The 21,791-nt window shown below is 47.2% G+C and overlaps 1 protein-coding gene across 1 annotated transcript; it reads right to left on the reverse strand.

The window, feature by feature from the left end:
• Positions 1 to 1,403: 1,403 nt before the first annotated feature.
• LOC123426021 (NAD-dependent malic enzyme 62 kDa isoform, mitochondrial) lies at positions 1,404 to 17,251 on the reverse strand. Its single transcript, XM_045109799.1, has 19 exons — positions 16,940 to 17,251; positions 16,750 to 16,846; positions 14,949 to 15,067; positions 14,605 to 14,772; positions 14,278 to 14,406; positions 7,807 to 7,867; positions 7,350 to 7,453; positions 7,176 to 7,259; positions 5,163 to 5,269; positions 4,852 to 4,963; positions 4,439 to 4,552; positions 3,405 to 3,470; positions 2,794 to 2,866; positions 2,629 to 2,715; positions 2,346 to 2,400; positions 2,180 to 2,251; positions 2,036 to 2,098; positions 1,847 to 1,961; positions 1,404 to 1,766 (listed from the first exon to the last, which is right to left on the reverse strand). Exons 1-19 carry the CDS (start codon positions 17,108 to 17,110, stop codon positions 1,692 to 1,694), a joined length of 1,872 nt encoding a protein of 623 aa, XP_044965734.1. The 5' UTR covers positions 17,111 to 17,251; the 3' UTR covers positions 1,404 to 1,691.
• Between the last annotated feature and the right edge of the window lie 4,540 nt (positions 17,252 to 21,791).

The following is a 21,791-nucleotide window of genomic DNA, read 5'->3' on the forward strand; positions in this document are numbered from 1 at the left end:
AGAAACAATGAAAATCGGATCAACAGTTCAGAGGTGAAGAGGTGGAGGGAGGAAAAGTGAGCAGCCAAAAGAAGGACCTCACCCTAACCGAACGCAGCAGGAGCAGCGCGACGAGCCATGAGGAAGCCTAGCGACAGCAGGAGACGAGGGCGAGCGGGCGAGGGCGAGCAGGCGACCTTCACGCTCGACACAAATTCTAAACAAAATCAGATCTCACACAACTGAGAAATAAAGAGAGGACAGTATTTTCACCTTAGCTTGGATCGTCAAATTGGTCGTGGTGACGCGGCCCATGTAGAACACGCTTGGACAGTGAGGGAGGTGTCTTCACGTGGCACTTGAATCGATCTGGCCATGTAGGCACCATTTGGGGAGAGAAGCACCCGGGGAGGTCGATGACGAGCAAGGCACCGGGGAGACAAGGGATCTGGAGTCCTCCACCGCTAGCACCGCATGGCTGGCGAGTCCCAACTCCATCCTCGCGCCTCCCACTCTTCCCTCCCTCTACTCCCTCTCCTCACGGCCCGCTCGACGACGACCCCGCGCGATGGCATCTCCGCCTCGACCAACCGCGCCACAGCCTGACGTCGTGCGACGGCCGGCCACGAACTCCGACCTGTCGGTGGGGATGACAAGGGGGGTGGGAGAGACGTCCGCGATGGCGGCGGCTAGGGTTTTCACGAGAGGGGGCAGGGAAAAGAAGAGTGGGCAGCAGGGGAAGGAGAGTGCGGGAGCGGGCAATGGGTTCCTCCACGGGAGCGGCTGACTTTTATACTCCTATATGTGAAATTACTAAAATGCCCCGACAGGGTAAGGAATTCACAGGCGGTGGCATGAGAGCACGACAACACTATTCATAACGTTATTGGGGCGACGTGGATGGCTTCGTCCTGACAAGGAGCCTAGCGACATTTATAAGAGAAATGTGTGTTTTACTTCTTAGGATATTACCAACCAAAGTTCAATTACGTCAAAACTTTTCTTAGACCAAAAGAAAACCTGAAAGCCTTAGGAGAAAACCAAAGACCACACGAGAGAAGCACAAAACAACACGGCCAGGGGGTCAGCGCGCCCTGATGGCCCTAGCATCGTTAGGATCGTGGTGAGGACTTTGCAATTATCTTCCAATTAGACTATTTCATTTCATCGCTTCTGACAAAGCACTTCCGCCGTCTCACATCAGGATCAGGACCAGTACGTTGGGTGGCTCTCAACCAAAAGAAAATGGGAACGTACAAAATTTATAATAAAAGAACTAAATGAAATACTAAGGGGCAACGATCATACAATGTTAGCCAAGCGGCCAGCCAGACAGCCAGAACTGTCGCCCCTGAAATCTGGTCACGTTGCTGCTTCAGTTAGTTAATCTTAGTTCGAAACACACACGACACAAGATATGGACATCTGGAGAAAACTGGAATGCAAGTCCCAGTTATTATTGCAAGTACCTCAACTTCAAATGCGACAGACAGGGAGCTGGGAGCCTATCTCGCACTACCTGGTGCACCTCTCACAGCATTAGACAACTAAAAACTGGGGTCAGTCTCGTGTTCTATCACGTGACGATCACATTAAACAATCGAGACTCCATACTCATATCGGAGGTGGCTATATTTCCAAAGATCGAAAGAATAGCCTAAGGAAAATTGCGCATGATGAATGAACATGTATTTTACAGCATGAGTAGAATTCTAGTCTTTCTTGTACACTACTGTTGGATAAACTGGATTCCACATGTTGTTCTTGACATAATCAACTGTTTCTTCCTGTAACACAAAATTTTGTTCAAAGTTAATCAACTAAACATAATCATGAATCTTGGATGAGCACTAAGGTGATTTCCTACCTCGCTTAGTCTTGCAAGCTCACGTGCATCCATGTCACGGTATCCCTCAGCTAGGTCCTCTGCAACAGCTTCCCTCACCACTGCTGCCGCCACCTCCTTAGTGATGTCACGTATTCTGAGCGTAACCATATATAATCAATAGCCATAACAACACGGAAAACTGGATCATTGATTGTACAAGTATATAACCTGGAGGTTGGAGGGTAAATTATCCCTTGGAGAACCTCCTCCTCTTTCATGTACGAAGCCAAGCTAAACAATTTTCATGGTTAATAAAATAGACTAGATTAAATAATCAGCTTGTGTTAAAAGGTGACAAGTCAAGGAAATCACCGCTCTGCTGCCGCCTGAAGCATTCCATCAGAGACAATCCGTGCACCAGATAACAGGGTTCCAAGTCCTATTCTGCACAGTAGTCAAGCAAGGCAAATGAATCATAATTTCCACAAGAACCAAGTCTCGTTGCATACATATAGTTTATAATAGTAACAGGACTAACCCAGGAAAGAGATACATGTTATTCCCTTGATTAGAGTGGCCGATCTTTCCATCACCTGCAAAAGAGAATCAGTATAAGCTACACTCAGAGTAACATCTTACAGATTGAGTATCCACAATTCATCAAATCACCAAAGTTTTGGTTATGCAATATGCTTGATCCGTTGCATTAGTTGATGCCAAGCAGATATCAAGATATAACTGACACATTACGACATAGCGATGCTCAGCTGACTTCAGAAGGAGGGCCACAAAAGGAAGGACCCAAGACTGGACAGGCATACCAAGATCCACATCGTCAAATGGGCTTCCACTGGAAAATATGACCTTTTCACCAATAATTGAGAAGGCTTCTTCAGGTGTACATTCAGCTATAATATGTAACCAACACAGAATTAGATGGCAGCTGCAAAGAAAACATTATACTAGTAAACTTTCATATCACGAACCATTCTTAGTTGGATTTGACATCGCAAAAATTGCTGGTCTGGAAGAGGATGAATCTTTTAGTGCTTCCAAAACCTGAAGGTACAAAGAACCCACCACCATTATCAAAAAGTCAAAATAGCAGACATCATGCAACTAATGATTTAATCTAATCAACAAGTGCCAAACTGGTCCTGATGCAAGATCCATAACTTCAGATAAACATGCTAGGATTTGCAGGGGGGCTATAGACAGAATTACCACTACACAGAAAGAAAAAAAGATCTACTCCCCATTTAAAGAAATATAAGAGCATTTAGATCACTGAAGTAGTGATCTAAACGCTCTTATGTTTCTTATTTTCTTTAAAGAGGGAGTACAATCTAAGGGTACTAATAAATACAACGAATTTCATTATTTAACTAACAACAATCCCAATATAACTGGGAAGTTAATGGCTCTGTCATCTGCAATATATTAAATGTCCTGTCACATAACTAGTCACTGAAACTAGTGGCGGTAACAACAATAGAGGACAGATCGTGAATTAGCTTATGGCTTTAGCTTCGGTGAAACTGGCTTGAAACCAATGCTGAACAAACTTGGCATGCAGTTATATTGTAAGATATTATACCTCCTTTGAGAACAAACCACCAACAGCAGATAGTCCAAGTATGACATCAGGCTTCACCTTTTTAACCTGTTCAATAAACATGGTACAGTACAAATAGTTGAGCATCAGCAGCACCAGAACTTGAACTCAAAACTATTAGAGGATCAACACTTAATAATGCATGAGCTGGACAATCTTGAATTCTAAATGGGGTCATTTGGAGCTTAATCAGTCTTAAACTCTACATATCTTATTCGCATGCATCACTCTTAAACTCCACATATCTACTGCTACTATTCCTATGCATCAGTCTTAAACTCCACAGGTCTTATTCTTTCATGAACTGAATCTATTTTGGTAAGGTAAATGTGAATTTTAAATAGACTTAAGGATGGCTTTTCGATGGAAAGCTTATACTGATATAACTTGACAAATGGAATATCTCGTAAATAAAGTTCAGAGAAAATGTAAAAGAAACACACAATACAATTCATGGTGGCGCCAGACTGAAAGAGTAACAGTTTTTTTTTTTTTTTGCCATCTGAGTTATACTCCCACATGAAATATGGACTTTGTGAATAACATTAGTTCTAGGCCACACAAAATTCACCATCTATTTTCTGAGTGAATCACATTACAACAGCCAATACCAGATAACATAAGCATTGGCTGTAGGGCGAGATTGCTAGAGATAGTAGTATTTGGGGAGTGAGTTTATTTCTGCACATTTTGTATCTACGTTCATTTTAAAACTCATTCAAAAGAGCACTTCTAAAATATTGAAATATACTCCCTCCGTCCGGAAATACTTGTCATAAGAATGGATGTATCTAGATGTATTTTAGTTCTAGATACATCCATTTGTATTTGCGGACGGAGGGAGTACTTAGCAAATAAACTGGAAAAAATAATCTTGATAATAGTGAATAACTCTGGCATGCACATATTACGATACATGGACCTTGGTAGTCAATAAGATGTTGCCTAATAGTACATATGTTGTGAGAAGAACCATCTATATTAATCTAATATAAATAGGAACTTCAGATAAATACCACTTCAATCAAGCTTGCGCCCTCATTTAGGCCTTGGTGAGTTAGCTCACTCTTTCTCCTAGCAAAGGGAAGTGCATCTGGGTCGATTTCTACACGTTCCTCTGTTATTAAGCCCTGGCCAAAATAGAACAGAGATGATGTAGTAAGATTTATATAAGTGCATGCAAGGAAGATCAATAGTGAAGATAAAATTCCAGACTCTGTCAAACACATTGCCAAATTATTCAGCTTACGATTAGCTGATACGCATGATCATCACTCACAAGCAATGTGATAGTGGAGCCGACTTTGATAGAACATGCAATTAATATTCATAGAACAACAGAGTAGTGTAATCCTTATTGAAACAATTATCATACAAATACAAGAAAACTCCAGCAGGCATAAGAAAAATTCTTAGGGATCCGACTCACATGAGCATCGACTATCCAGAATTGACTCCTAGCACTCTCAAAAGCAACCTCGTTGTTTCCCAGCATCCTTGCCATGGTCCTGCTTGCAGCATTCACAACACCAATCCCAGCACTGCAAAAGGTGAAACGTAATAAACATCATACTTCTGAAATGCACCTGATCAAAGGTTACGATAATTTTTTACCTGTATTAATGTAATCAAATTTCAGTAACATCACAGTTAGTACATAGGATCAATTCAGTCATTAATTATGAACCCTTTATACTCTAGTTTTATAACAAGTTCTGAAACATTGGTTATGATCCGAACCTGCCAGCACCTGCGACAACAATCTTTTGCTTTGGAAAGTCTATCATTGGCCTTCCTTGTGCCCTTACAGCTCCTAGAAGACCAGCTATTGCAACACCAGCAGTTCCCTTTGTACATAAATAATAGTCATCTCAAGTGTGATAATTTTACTCCGCGAATTTTCAAATATATGGCGCATTGTGAGTGAAAATGATTAAGTATATATAAACCAACAAATATATCAAAAGAAATTACCATGTTATTCTTATTTAAATATCTTGCATATGGAAGAGGGGACAGTTTGTGGTTCTATCTTATAAAGGAAGATGTGATAAACGATGCCAAGAAAGTAAAAATAGCAATAAACCTTCTGGAAAAAAAACACGTGCATGCATCAATTTCTGACAGGAAATGCAAAAAACCATAGATCTTATAAAAACCAACAGATGAAGTACTATTTCAGATTATTAATGAAGTAAATATGCAATAAATAGAAGAAAAAAAAATCTGCATCTTCTTTTGATCCAGGAGACCATTGGGATGCCCCACAGTATTTTAAATTATATTAGAAAAGAAATAAACACACGTACGTGAGAGGGGGGAGATCACCAATATCCTACATACCTAAGAAGTTCATCGTCACTATCTTATTTATCTTAACATGCAACCTATCCACCTCATCACACATGTCCCACACATGCCGCCTCTCATTTAAATGCACATGCAAGCCATCCACATCATCAAGTGTATGCAATCAAACAACTTTTCACTTCTCATCACATGCAGGCCCTCCACAATCATCAAGCGCCCATGCAACCATTCGACTTTCCACTTTCTACCACATGCAAGCCCTCCACATCATCAAAGAACACGAAAGCCTTCCAGATCATTAATTTTTATTTTCATTTTCAAGAATAACCATAATTGAACTTGAATGTCACAACACAATATAACATGCATCCACTCCATTTACCTCTATTGAATGTGACGCGATACTGTTCTCATGTATTCTAATTTTATTTTTGATTAGCTCATTGCTCAAAAAATTACCGCAACACGTGTAGCATTATCTAGTTTACAACAAAGGATTAGCCAATCAACTAGAGGATGCCTTTTGTGAGTAGGTATTTTGTTTTTCAACAATAAATAACTGAACTTGAATGTCACAAGAAAATATAACATGCATCCACTCTCCATTTACCTCTAGGTTGAATATGATGCGGTACTGTTCTCATATATTCTAATTTTATTTTTGTTAAGTTCATTGCTAAAAAAATCCACAGCAACGGGCGGGGCGTTATTTAGTTTACAACAAAGGACTATCCAATCAACTAGAGGTTGACTTTTGTGGGCAGGTATTCTATGGGCAATAAGAGTGATATCCCTTGAGAAGGACTTTCCAACTAGGGGAACTAGACTGCACATTCTCAAATATTAATGCTCAGATGTCAAAACCTCAGATTAACAGACTTGATTTTGACTGTAAGTCTGTAAGTAATTGAACATAAGATATATTGATAAATACTACAAGTACAATTGAACTGGTATTACTGAAAGGCACAGCAGGCGTATTTTCCACCAGCATAGACGGTACTTCCTCCATTTTATTTCATGGTGTATTTCATTATAGCACAAGGATTAAATAGTAGAGGAAATGACCGGGGTAGACATGTTAATCTTGGGAATAGGAGAGAAAATAGTTGCTAGTGTTCGTTTAACCATAAATGAAAATGATGAAGAGAGATGAAAGATAAATGAGGGCAAGAGTCATTTCTACATGCACAGATCTTCGAAAAAAGATTGCGAAAAAAAAAGATAATCCTTACATTTTTGGAATGGATGAATTACTGTAATCAACATTTGTAACAGAAAATGTCTGTTAAATACAGAAGTTAACAACGACTACAAACGAGAAGGATGCAAAACGTTCTTAACCATGAAAAGTGTTGGTGTGCCAGAAGGAAACATGTAGATATCATAGCACAAGACAACACATAATGGAAAAACATAACTGCCATACGTCAAAATAGTTACCTGCACATCATCATTAAACATACGATAAGTCTTCCTGTAACGCTGCAACAACCTGAAGGCCCATTTACTTTGGAAATCTTCAAACTAGAGAACATAAAAAAGAGTAATTGAAAATGTCACAGCTAAAGCACATGCAGAGAAAAGTCGAGACAGCACCAAACACCAAAAGAGCACCTGTACAATCACATTGGGCCAACGAGAGAAAACAGCTTCCATGAATTCATCAATAATTTCAACATATTCTTCTCCCTCAAGACGGTGTTCTTGTAGCCCAAGATCTGTACAGCACAAAATTTACAAAAATAATAGCAGAAAAGACTATTCAGTCTCTTGTTCGCTTAGTGAAAAGGTGCCATTGTCTGCATCATATTGTAAGGAAAATTCTAAAATATTGCTTGAGAGTAACAAAGAACAGAAAAGGTCATCGATTCTCACAGGCTAGTAAAGATTACAATATAATACATATGCATCTTTCCTGGAATCTGAATCAATCTAAAATACAACCATAATGGTGAGTAGGTGAATCTAATGTCTACATCTATTTATTTATTTTTCCTTTAGAGAATAAGGGTGATCAAATGTTTTAGAGAAAAATATGCGCAACTAACAAAATGTTCAAAGAAGAACTTACAAAGAGGATCCTTGAGGAGTTTCTCATTGTTAGTTCCCACATCAATCATAACTGGAAGAACCTATAAGAATATTGGTGTGATAAGCAATGGAACATATAAATATAAACTATACCGACAGTAAATAATACCCCCCCCCCAGGTTGCTTTATTTAGGGTTTATTTTGAGACACACCATCAATTACTCTACCAGTATGCAATTTATGTAACATAAGGTGTCATCACATTCTAATTCTAACGTAATTACTCATGATTGTGATTTTGTATCGCATATTCACATGCACCACCTATTAATGGAGTAATTATTACAAGCATTATCTGAAATCAAAATATGCCTTACAAAAGAACGGAGCGAGTAGGAAATAAATATCAGTAGAACACTTTGAAACTTTATAACATCTAAGCAACCAGCGCTGTTGTTATGACCGGCGCGCATTATAGCTGCCGGCGGTCTACGGGCAGTTAGGCACAATAGCAGTTAGGGGCTTAGGCTCACTTATCGTATTTTTATTAGCAGCTAGGAGATTGTATAAACTCATGTAAAGACCTGTTTTGGAGATTAAGAAGTAGCAATCAATATTGCTCGGCTTCTGCCGAGACTCTAACCCTAGCCGCCGCGCGGCCATCTCCTCGCGCGACCACGGCGCTGTGGCGCCGTCGGCCGCGACCCCAACCTCACCAGCCAGCCTCTCACCCCTATAACCTACATCAGCACCCTGGTTGGAGACCTGCTCCTATCAATCTGGTATCAGAGGTCTCGGGTGCGATCATGTCCGCTCCTCAGCCCACCGCCTCCCAGCCGCCCGTCACCACCACGCCGCCGGCCCTCTCCGGGCCGATCGCCTCGGCCGCTGGTCCGCCACCCGTCGCCGCGCCCTTCATCTTCACGCCAGAGGAGATGACGGCTGCGCTCCAGGAGCTCGCGCATGCTGTTGCGGGCATCTACACCTTCCTCTCGGGTCCCTATGCCCCGCAGCCGCCCGGCGCCTTCGCCGCCACTGCGGCGCCCCAGCAGCAGCAGTTGCCACCGCCACCCTTCTCGGTCGCTCCTCACTCCCAGGGAACCGCAGCTGCCGGCTTGGGGCGTCCTCGGGCCCGGGGGTGCCCATCCACTAGGTTCGGTTCCCCTCGTCACCGTCTCCCCTACCGGCGTGGCTCGCCGGGTCCCTCGGGCCGGTCTACACGACAGCCCTGGTCCAGCCGCACCTCTAGCCACCGGTGCTCTCGCAACAGGCCGTGCCGTACGACGGGTCCTCCGACGTCACCGTCCCCTACGGCAGCATGGACGGACCCCTCTTCCACGGCGGCTCTCTGATGCCCGCTTTTCCGGCTCCGTCGTCCTCGCTTTTCGGCGCTGAGGGTGCGCAACAGCCGCCACGTTTCTCCAAGCTCGAGTTCGCCACCTACGACGGCACTGTTGACCCCTGAACTGGCTCAACCAATGCGAGCAGTTTTTCCGGGGGCAGCGCACACTCGCGTCCGACCGCACCTGGATCACCTCATACCACCTACGGGGTGCTGCTCAGACGTGGTACTATGCCCTCGAATAGGACGAGGGCGGCATGCCACCGTGGGAGCGCTTCCGCGAGCTCTGCCTCTTGCGCTTCGGGCCTCCGGTCTGCGGCAGCCGCCTGGCCGAGTTGGGGTGCCTGCCCTTCCTCTCAACGGTGCAAGACTTCGCCGACCGCTTTCAAGCCCTGGAGTGCCACGCCCCCGACGTCTCGAGCTGCCAGCAGGCTGAGCTCTTTGTGGGTGGTCTGCCCGACCACATCCGCGTGGACGTGAAGATGCGTGGGCCACAAGACCTTCAGACCGCCATGTACTACGCCCGCGCGATGCACGGCCATGCAGCAGGTGTCTACATCGCTGGCCACTCGCCCAGCCTCCCGGCTGCCACCTCCCGCACCATCCCCGGGCCGCCCCGGCACACACTGTCGCGGCTCCGGCGCGCCCGTTCCGTCGGCTCACGCCGGCTGAGCAACTCGAGCGCCGCCGCCAGGGACTCTGCTACAACTGCGACGAGCCCTACGTCCCAGGACACGTCTGCCCGCGGCTCTTCTACCTCGAGGCTGCAGACTACGTCGAGGAGGATGCCGCCGCCGCCGCGCCCAGCGACGTGGCCGTTCCACCTGGCGGGGAGGACGTCGCAGGGGCCACTCATGCAAACGCCTTCGTGGTCTCTCTTCAGCCGCTCGCGGGTATCCGAACAGAGAAGACCATGTTGTTGCCGGTGACGATCAATGGCGCGCGCCTCCTGGCGTTACAGGACACGGGTCCACCCATAACTTTGTGTCGGGGTCCACCATGCGCCGTCTCGCGCTCCATCCAACTGGTGGGGAGCAACTCCGGATTACCGTGGCCAACGGTGACCGCCTCCACTGCCGGGGAGGGGGGGGGGTGCTCGAGATGTTCCTCTCGTCATCGGCGACGAGCACTTCTCCCTCACGTGCGTCGGCCTCAACTTGGGCTGTTTTGACGTCATCCTTGGCGTTGATTTTCTGCGCACCCTGGGTCCCGTTCTCTGGGATTTGATGACCATGATCTTTTGGCGCCTGGGCCACCACGTCCATTGGGAGGGTGTGGGGAGCGCTACCGCCGTGAGTCCCCAGCCACAGCTGAGGGCAACCTCCGCCAACTCTGCACAACCCCTGTTGGATCGCCTCTTGCAGCAACATAGCGACCTCTTCGATGCGCCACAAGGGCTTCCGCCAGTCCGGGGACCATCCCATTCACTTGCTGTCGGGCACACCACCAGTTGTCGTCCGTCCGTACCGCTACCCCCAGCTGCAGAAAGACGAACTGGAGCGGCAGTGCGTGGAGATACTTGCCCAAGGCATCATCAGACCGACCACCTCACCGTTCTCGGCACTGGTGCTCCTCGTCCATAAAACCAATGGCATGACGCTTTTGCATTGACTATCATGCTCTCAACATCAAGACATCCAAGGATAAATTTCCTATTCCGGTTGTTGAGGAACTCCTGGATGAGCTACACGGGGCTGCTTCTTCACCAAGCTCGACCTTCGCTCCGGCTATCACCAGGTGCGGATGCACCCGGACGACATCGCAAAGACGGCCTTTCGTACTCATCATGGCCACTTTGAGTTCTTGGTCATGCCCTTCGGCCTTGACAACGCCCCGACGATGTTTCAGGCATTGATGAACGACATCCTCCGCCCCTACTTACGGCGGTTTGTGCTCGTTTTCTTCGATGACATCCTCACCTACAGTTTGTCATGGGTGGAGCACTTGCAACACATTGCCATCGTCCTTAACGAGTTTCGGGCGCACCACCTGTACCTCAAGCGCTCGAAGTGCTTGTTCGGCACACCGTCCGTCACTTATCTCGGACATGTCATCTCGGCGGAGGGTGTTGCCATGGATGCGGACAAGGTCGCCGCCATCGCCACCTGGCGATGTCGCGGGCTCTCCAAGGGTTTCTGGGCTCGCATGCTACTACCAAAAATTCATTCGGGAGTTTGGGCTCATCGCGGCCCCGCTTACACGGTTGGTGCGGCGCGACGCCTTTGCCTGGGACACCGAAGCGGCTGAGGCATTCCAGACCCTGAAGCAGGCGCTCACGACTGGACCGGTTCTCCAGATGCCGGATTTCGACAGGCTGTTCACAGTGGACTGCGACGCCTCGGGCGTGGGGTTCGACGTCGTCCTCCATCAGGGTGCAGGACCCCTCGCTTTCTTCAGTCGACCGTTCGCGGCGCGTCATCACAAGCTCGCCCCTTATGAACGGGAGCTCATCGGGCCGGTGCACGTGGTGCGTCACTGGCGGCCGTATCTGTGGGGGCGACCGTTTCTTATCCGCACAAATCACTACAGCCTTAAGTTCCTGTTGGACCAGCGACTTCACATCATTCCACAGCACCAGTGGATCAGCAAGCTCTTTGGGTTTGACTTCACCGTCGAATAGCGACAGGGCCGCCTCAACACCGTGGCGGATGCGTTGTCCCGCCGCGACACCGATCATGCTGCAGACGCCGGCGATACCGAGGGGATTGCACTCTGCACCCACTCTGGGCCCTCGTTCGCTTTCATCGACGATATCCGCCGAGCCATAGCGACCGCGGCGAACGCATGGCTGCTCCGACAGCAGCTCGAGGAGGGCGCGCTGCCTGAGCCGTGGCGCCTGGAGGGCGGCTTGCTCCTCCACTGGCGACGGCTCTTTGTGCCGGACCACGGCGACCTCCGCCACCAGAGCTTGCTCCTCGCACACTCGGCCGGCCACGAGGGGGTTCAGAAGACGCTTCACCGCCTTCGCGCGGATTTCTTCATCCCCGGCGACCGTGCGCTGGTGCAGGATTGGGTGCGGTCTTGCATGACTTGTCAACGCAACAAGACCGAAACGCTGCAGTCGACGGGACTACTACAGCCCCTTGAGGTCCCCTCGCAAGTCTGGACTGACATCTCCATGGATTTCATCGAGGGTCTTCCCAAGGTGGGCGGGAAGTCCGACATTCTCACGGTGGTGGACCGCTTCTCCAAGTACGCCCACTTCATCACGCTCGGCCACCCCTACACCGCCACCACCGTCGCACGCGCCTTCTTCGACGGAATAGTCCGTCTCCACGAGTTTCCCTCGTCGATCGTCAGCGACCGCGACCCTGTGTTTACCGGCCATATCTGGCGTGATCTTCTCCGGATGGCGGGCGTCAAGTTGCGGCTGAGCACAGTGTTCCATCCGCAGACCGACGGCCAGTCGAAGGTGGTTAACAAGGTGATTGCTATGTACTTACGTTGTGTTACAAGTGATCGACCATGCGCCTAGGTGGACTGGCTCGCTTGGGCGGAGTACTGCTACAACACCTCCTACCACCCCGCCATGTGTGCCACTCCGTTCAAGGTGGTCTACGGTCGTTCTCCACTGCCCATTCTTCCGTTCCAAACGGGGGCGGCTCAGACCGAGGCGGCAGGCGAGCTTCTCCGCAGCAGGAATGAGATCCTTGCCGAGGTGCGCCAGCGTCTTCTCCAAGCCCAGCAGTTGTCCAAGAAATACTACGACGCCCATCACCGTGAGGCGGAGTTTGCGGTGGATGATTGGGTGTGGTTGCGGCTTCTCCAGCGCACCACGCAGTCGCTTGACCCGCGGGCCAAGCGCAAGCGCAGGCCGCGTTACGCCGGGCCGTTTCAGGTGTTGGAGCGCATCGGCAACGTCGCCAACCGGCTCCAGTTGTCGTCGGGCGCCCGCATCCATGACGTCTTCCATGTGGGGCTGTTGAAGCCTTTCCGCGGTGACCCGCCGGCGACCACGCCGGCTCTTCCACCAGCCGCCGACGGTCGTCTCCTTCCGGGTCCAGAGAAGGTGTTGAAGGCCCAGCTGAGCCGCGGTGTTTGGCACCTTTTGATACAGTGGCAAGGCCTCCCGGAGGAGGAAGCCACTTGGGAGCAGCTCAAGGAGTTTCGACAGCATTTTCCAGACTTCCAGCTCGAGGACGAGCTGTTTGCGCAGGCGGGGAGAGATGTTATGACCGGCGCGCATTATAGCCGCCGACGGTCTACGGGCAGTTAGGCCCAATAGCAGTTAAGGGCTTGGCCCACTTATCGTATTTTTATTAGCAGCTAGGAGATTATATAAACTCATGTAAAGACCTGTTTTGGAGATTAAGAAGTAGCAATCAATATTGCTCGGTTTCTGCCGAGACCCTAACCCTAGCCGCCGCGCGGCCATCTCCTCGCGCGGTCGGCCGCATCCCCAACCTCACCAGCCAGCCTCTCACCCCTATAACCTACGTCAGCGCCCTGGTAGGAGACTTGCTCCTATCAGCTGTAGCTGTAAGGTCATGCAACACAAACGCGATCATCAAGTCTCGTATTTGAAGTTTCAGTTTGGTAAACAGCATTCATCTTGGTTCAGAACAAAAGTAAGCCAAACTGGTAATTACTACCAGCATGCAATTTGTGTAACATAAGGTGCCATCAGATTCTAATTGAAACATAATTACTTATGATTGCGATTTTGTATCACGTATTCTCATGCACGACCTATTAATAGGGTAATTATTATTCAAAGCATTATCTGAACAAATCAAAATATATGGTTTACAAAAGAAACAGATCGAGTAGGAAATAAATAGCACTAGAACACTTTGAAACTTTTAACATCTAACTATCTAAGCAACCAGCGCTGTAGCTGTAAGGTCATGCAATACAAACGTGATCATCAAGTCTCGTATTTGAAGTTTCAGTTTGGTAAACATCATTCATCTTGGTTCAGTACAAAAGTAAGCTAAACTGGTAACATTCCAACGAAATTTTATCTCCCTGAATTATTATAAGAGGCTAATTGGCAGAATCAGATAAAATAGCAAAAGGTTATTTTTTGTCAATAAAATCCATGTAGGTCAAATACCAAATTATACTTATTTGAAACTAAAGATGTCAAATATGAAAATATAGATGTAAAAAATGGAAGAGAGAACAAGATAAGTCTAACAGTTTCCTAAGGAACAACAAAAGCATACCCTCTGGGGATTTATTCCAGCAGCAGCAACATATAAATCCAGCTTCCCTATAGCAATGCCAATACCTTGCACCCCTAGATCACCAAGGCCCAATATCCTGCTTCCATCAGTCACCACTATCATGTCGACCTGCAAAAGATTAGCCACTTATGTTTATTTGAAATATAAGAAACTTGTCGTCAGAAGATGCTCTCCCACCCCTAGGAGATCTTCAAAAGGCAAAAGATATATCTTAGCCTCTTAGCAAAGAGCTTTATACTTTTAAGACACTGAAAGAATTGAACTGCAGAAGACCAAAACAGTAAATGGACAAGAACCAATTCATACCTGATCAGCTGGCCAGTTGTACACCATGGACATCATTTCACCACGATCCTCTGCACTAAAATACATTCCTCGAGGCCGTCTAAACAAGCCACTGTAGTTTTGGCAAACAGCGCCAACAGTCGGTGTGTAAACAATAGGCGCATACTCCTCAATATTATCTATTAAGACCTAATAAAGAATCACAATAAGGTTAAATAAGGTAACCACTTTGAAAAGGTGCCTACGTTTGAAACTGCAATACAATAGAGTTAACAAAGTGGTTGCACAACCATATAATGAGAGAAAAATCATCAACAGGAATAAGTTTGCGCCTAAAAGAATGTGTGAGCTGTGGATTTGCACACCTTGTAGTACATCGTTTCGTTTCTGTCATGCAGTCTGTTAAGAATACGCCATTTCGCCAGTTGGTAAGTATCAGACGGCCCGTCTCTGGCATTTTGCTCCAGCCGTTTAAGATCACCCACTATAATCAAAATAAATATAAATGAAAGAAGAGGTAAATCCGCCGCTAAAATCAGCATTTGTATAACACTTCATCACGTGCATTTTGGAGATTTCCACACAAAAAAGAGCATGTGAACCTCAATTAACCTATGCTAGTACTAAACCCTCATACATCTCTAGACCTGAGTAAAACTTGCAGCTTCAGCATTGGAGCCACTTGGTTGTTTGGACGATTTTTCAACTGAGTTTTGTGATTGGCATTTGAACTTTAATTGGTACATCAGGCAGTCGGCTATACTTGATTCTAGCTTTCAGAGAAGTTGTTTGACCTAGCTTGTAGCCGGTTTTGAAATTTGGAATTATTCCAAGCTGGAGCCTAAACAGAAAGCACACATTTACACTAGACGAGAGATCAAACCAAAGTTTAGCCTGCAGTTCCTCAGCACTCAGCAACGCACATGCTGAACAACATTAGCGTTGCTCCCACTCAAATGTCTGTGAATTGGAGTACTAGCTAAGAGCAACTCTAGCAGACCCCGCAAAATCTGGACCCGCAAAACACATTTGCGGTTTCACTTAGATCTCGTTTATGGGTCGAAAATGAGCGCAGCCGAACAGAAACCGTAAGCGAAACTGCATAATTTGAAAATATAGTTTCGCGAGAAGTTCATACTACGTACTACATAGGTTACATACTACATAGATTACATAAAATGAGCTCAGTTCTCCTCGTCGGAGCTGCCGAGGTCGATGTACATCGCCTTTTGCTCCTTGCGGATGCGCCGCCACTCGTCGTCCTTTGCCTTGGCGGCGATGTTGGCCTCGACCGTCTGCCGCCACTGGAGGTCTTCGATCTCCTCGTCGTGGCGCCGGCGCTCCGCCTCCTCGTGCAAGCTGCGCTCGGCAATGGCTGCCGCGACGGCTTCCACATCGGCGACGAAGTCCTCCGGCCCGACGACTCCGCGGCGGCCGAGCTCCTCGGGCTCCTCCTTGACGGCGACGACGTCCTCCGGCTCCTCCGACCACTGCCTCTTCACAGGGAGAAGGGGCGCGGAAGAGGAGGAGCCCGCGGCCGAGTACGAGCCCGCGGCGACCTGCCGACGGTCGTACTCCTCCGTCTCCCGGACGCGGAAGCTCGCCGGCGGCGAAATGCCGCAGTTGGTCCACCTCTGGGCCCCGCGCTTCCTCGCGGGGTCCGACCGGACGCGACGCTCGCGCTCCGGGTCGCTTCCGCCGCCGGATCTGCTGCCGGAGCCGCGTCCGGAGCTCCACATTGCGGCTGGAGGCGGGGGAGGTGGTCGCCGGCGGCGAGAAATGTGGGGAAGGGGTGGGGAATCGCGGGGGCTCGGCAGCGGCGGGGGATAGGGTTTCGACCCGCAAATGCGCCGCGGAACCGTAGATATAGTGGTCGGGGCGTGCGTTTTGCGGGCCGCGGCAAATTTTTTTACGGGTCGGGCGAGTATGGGGGCTCTGTGCTGGTCAAAAAATGGGTCTAACCTGCATACTCGCCGGACTTTTGCGGGGTCTGCTAGAGTTGCTCTAAAGTCACTCACCCTCCAAACCCCTAAAAATGGACGGATCTGGTCATCATCCACAAAAATACCTCCCTACGCGGCACCGCCCAATCCAATTTTAGGACGCCGTAAACGAGACACAGAGTAAACAAGGAAGCAATTGAAACGGCCGGGTGTCATGTCGTACTGAATCGGTCGATCTGCTGCTGCGAGGAAACGACACTGGGCGGGAGCAGGCCGCGGAGGCCGAGCCGGTCCCTCTCCGTCATCGAGAACGCCGTTCCCTGCACAAGCAACACAACCCGCGCGCGTCAGGCCACCGCCGCGAAACCATGCAAACGGAACGAGGAGACGACGACGCGCGAGTAGGCGCGTACCCGGTTGAACCATGGGTCGTGTAGGATGTCGGGGCCGCGCTTGTGGAGGACGACGGGGCGATGGCACTCAGCCGTCACGAACGCCCGCGACCGCTGGAGGAGGAGGCGGTAGATGGCGTCAGGGGCGAGGGATCGCCGGAGGCTCCGCGAGATGGACAACGCGTTCGCCATCCCCGACCGCGTCCCGGTCGGTCCTGCTGCAGTTGATGCTGGTTCCTTCCTACCAGTGGGAAAGGGGACGCGTAGTCGTAGCCTTTTCTGTGTGATGTGCGATGTGTTGGAACTTGGAACTATTCTCCAATTTGGGCGTGACGACGCAAGGGTTTTTTCACTCTTTTGACTTTTATGTTAAACATAAGCACAAAATAAACCGGTTTAAAAAAAATCACGATAACCTTTTTTGAAACACCACAAGCCGTGGCGTTGCTGCCTCACTATGCAATGTCAGTCTACTCTGACATTGTTGCCCTAAAGTGAAACGTCAGTCTTCTATGACGTTTATTCTTTCTTGCAACGTCAATCTAGTGTGGCGTTGCTGCTCTACTGTGAAACGTCAATAGCGCTGGCGTTGCTGCCTATGAGTCGACGCAGCATGTATGTGCGGTCTGACGTGAACGAAAAGACGCATGACTGCCAGCACAGCAACGCCAGCTCCCATGGCGTTTATAGCCTGGGCAGAAACGCCATATGTTGTGACGTTTCTGCCTGGGCTACAACGCAAGCTGGCACGACGTCTGAATGTAGAGCTAAAACGTCATGGTAGACTGACGTTTGTAAGTGCCACAGCAACGCCACGGGCTCTGGCGTTTCTAAAATGGTCAGATTGTGAAATATTATCAGACAGAGTTCATTTCGTGCAATATTTTCGTGACGTGGGTCAAAACAATGAAAACACTCACGACGCAAAGGGGTCTGCTGGTCGCGGTTGTCCATTGGCGCCGACACAAAGGAGTTTTTTTACACAGTACATACCCAAAGGTTTATATACACGCGCATACACTCACCTATATAAACATACACACGTACACCTTACCCCTATGAGCACCTTCGAAAGACTGAGTCAGCATATCATCTTGAGATTTTACGAAGTCCCACAGGAGGCTCAAACGTGTGTCACTATACCATTAATAGTAGTGAATACTAGTACAAGCTAAAAAAATAAGCACAGTACAATCAAAAACGCTCACATACACAAACATACACTCATCCCTATGAGCTCATGCACGCACACGTTATCTTTGTGAGGACGATCTAAAATAAGCACTGTTTTGACCTTTTTACATAATTTAGCCCGATCTGACACCATTTGCAAAATAAATAAATCATATATGGCCCTTTTTCCTACCGCCGCCTGTTGTGGCGGTAGGCATACACGTCCTACCGGTAGAGATAGTGGCGGTAGGATCGTTTGACTGTGCTGACCTGAAGGAACCATCCGCATTGTTCCACATTGACCCGACCCCTATCGCCACTACATGTGGCACGGTGTGTATGCCTACCGCCATAGCGGGTGGAAAAAGGGCCAGATCCGAAAAAAATCACAAACGAGGTCAGATCGGACTAAAGTTAGCAAAAAGGGTCAAAAGCGTGAATTTGTCGCATTTTCGAAAGACTGAGTCGGCACAAACAAGTGTCGTGCATAAACCTTCTTTTGGAGTTCTGTCTTGGGATTGGGTTTTACCATATAGATGCCCGTGTAGGGAGAGAAGTGAATTGGCTCAATTTCAAAAATTGCACGGAAGTGTAGATTATTAAAGGAAAGACCAATCAAGAGGAACTCCGTAAAAACTTGTTTGGAATTTTCTGTAACAGTAATTGATGGCCTTGGTAGATGAGGGCTCTCTGTGAGAAATCCTTCTTGGTCAGGTTTCCTTCATGGAAAAATGTAAAGGAACTTATTGAATTTTGTGCTTTTGACCTTCCAATCAATGGTGTGATGTGTTTGTTGAAAAGTGGACTGGTTCAATAAACCCTTTCAGTGAACTGACTGAAGCCTGGTTAGGAATTGTGGGACTATCCCTGAAGTGGTGTACATGGAAAGTGTTCTCACAAATGGCCTCATGCTTTGGTATCTGGGCGGATGTTGACTCGAATGGTATGATGAAGAGTTTCTATGGGAAAGTCAAGATCAAAATTGTGTTAGAAATCCAGCTAAAATCCACTTCGAGAGATTGATGAAAATGAGAAAGAAACTTTATATTCTCGAATTTACTGGGGAAGGCTTTGAGAAAATTGGTGCTGATGATCCAAATGATGATGAGGGACCTACTGACATAACTGTTGATGGTGATGGAAAAGAGTTGGATGATACTGATAGAGACTTACTGAAAGAAGAAGAACAGGGATTTGATGAGTTAGATCTTGTTAACAAGGATAGCACATCTAACTCTGTTGGATCCTCCAAGATGACAGAGGCCATGTCCTTCCATCCTGCTCCTTTGCTGGCTGCTTGCTCCCCCCAAGCTTGGGCCTATGGAAAAGCAGCTGGAGGTGGGCCCTGTGAATGAGGAAATTGATATTGTCTCCTATAAATTTGTTGTGGAACAACTATCTGCACATGAAGGGAAAGCTTACAATGAATGTGCTCTCGACTAAGGCATACGAAGACAAAAATATAAATGAAAGGACATCCTCTATCTTTGTTCAAAAGATTTACTGCTCTGATTTGCTACAAAACCTGGATAATTCATGCTCTAATACTGAAACTGAAGATGGAAATGAAGACATTGACATTGAGCTATCAACATTTGTTGAACCTGTTGCTCAAGGACTGGTTAGCTTTAAACATAAACAAAACTCCCATGTTTTAGGAATCTAAGATGACTGCTCTAAACAAAAAAGAAGAAGAACAATAACCAGTGGGGTCTTGTGATCTCCCAAAGGCCAAGCCCTAGGATGCAAAATAGGAAGAATATCATGCAAAAAGTTGCAGCCTACAAGAAGAAGAAAAACATGGAAGTTCCCACTACTTCTAAAAGTAAGTCCTTTACCTCTCACTCATGCTCTACCTTAGAAAAATATGCTTGTGATGCGAACTTGGAAATTGGTTGTAATGAAGAAGAGAAAGATATTATTGTTAACAACATTATTAGAGTTGAAGCTGAAAAATGCTAAGCGTTTGCTACTCAGAATCCTAAGATATCTTTACCTCATGATCTAGATGAATCCTTTTATGATTTAGATGGAGTTTGTACTCCAGAAAAGGATAAGAACTCATTTTCCCACATGCGAGGGGGCACTGCTAGTTTATGTGGGGACTCTGGTGCTATTCAAAGAGCTGGGCTATGTAGCCTGTCACACCCCTTTAAAATCCCATGACATGTCTCCTTTGGAACATTAGAGGTGTGAGACAAAAAGAAAGTTAAAGTGCATATCTGATATTATTAACAAAACACAGATTTTCTTGGCTTTTAAGAAACAAAGAAAGAAAATTTGAGGATTATTTCCTTAATACTATTGTTGGGTCTATTCCATATATATGGCATTGTTGGAAATATACCCTAGAGGCAATAATAAATTGGTTATTATTATATTTATTTATTCATGATAATCGTTTATTATCCATGCTATAATTGTATTGATTGGAAACACAAATACATGTGTGGATACATAGACAAAACACTATCCCTAGTAAGCCTCTAGTTGACTAGCTCGTTGATCAAAGATGGCTAAGGTTTCCTAACCATAGACAAGTGTTGTCACTTGATAACGGCATCACATCATTAGGATAATGATGTGATGGACAAGACCCAAACTTTGAACGTAGCATATGATCGTGTCAGTTTATTGCTACTGTTTTTCTGCATGTCAATGTATCTGTTCCTATGACCATGAGATCATGCAACTCCCGGACACCGAAGGAATACCTTGTGTGTATCAAACGTCGTAACGTTACTGGGTGAATATAAAGGTGCTCTACAGGTATATCCAAAGGTGTCTGTTGGGTTGGCATGGATCAAGACCGGGATTTGTCACTCCATGTGACGGAGAGGTATCTTGGGGCCCACTCGGTAATACAACATCACAACAAGCCTTGCAAGCAATGTGACTAAGGAGTTAGTCACGGGATCTTGTATTATGGAACGAGTAAATAGACTTGCCGGTAACGAGATTGAACTAGGTATAGAGATACCGATGATCGAATCTCGGGCAAGTAACATACCGAAGGACGAAGGGAATAGTGTATGGGATTATATGAATCCTTAACATAGAGGTTCAACCGATAGAGATCTTCGTAGAATATGTAGGAGCTAATATGGACATCCAGGTCCTGCTGTTGGTTATTGACCGGGGAGTCTCTGAGGTCATGTCTGCATAGTTCTCGAACCCGCAGGGTCTGCACACTTAAGGTTAAGTGACGTTTTGGTATAGTTCAGTTATATGAGTTGGTGACCGAAGGTTGTTTGGAGTCCCGGATGAGATCCCGAACATCAAGAGGGTTTCCGGAATGGTCCGGAAACGAAGATTGATATATAGGAAGTCCTGTTTTGGTCACCGGAAAAGTTTCGGGCTCATCGGTAGCGTACCGGGAGTGCCGGGGACCATCGGGAGGGGTGTCACGCCCCAAGGGGCCTCATGGGTTGTGGGAAGAGATAAACCAGCCCCTAGTGGGCTGGAATGAGTTCCCACTAAGGCCCATAAGGTTTGAGAAGGAAAAAACAAGGTGGAAAGAGTTTCCAAGTGGGAAGGAGGAATCCTACTCCAAATAGGATTGGAGTAGGACTCCTCATCCTCTCCCTTGCGCAAGGGATCAAAGAGGCAGCCCTAGGGCGCAGCCGTCTCCCTCCTCTCCTCCTACATATACTAAGGGTTTTGAGGGTTTTAGACACAACAGAAAACAACCACGTGCTGC

Source organism: Hordeum vulgare, chromosome 2H (genome assembly GCF_904849725.1).
Source record: "Hordeum vulgare subsp. vulgare chromosome 2H, MorexV3_pseudomolecules_assembly, whole genome shotgun sequence".
Lineage (NCBI taxonomy): Eukaryota > Viridiplantae > Streptophyta > Magnoliopsida > Poales > Poaceae > Hordeum > Hordeum vulgare.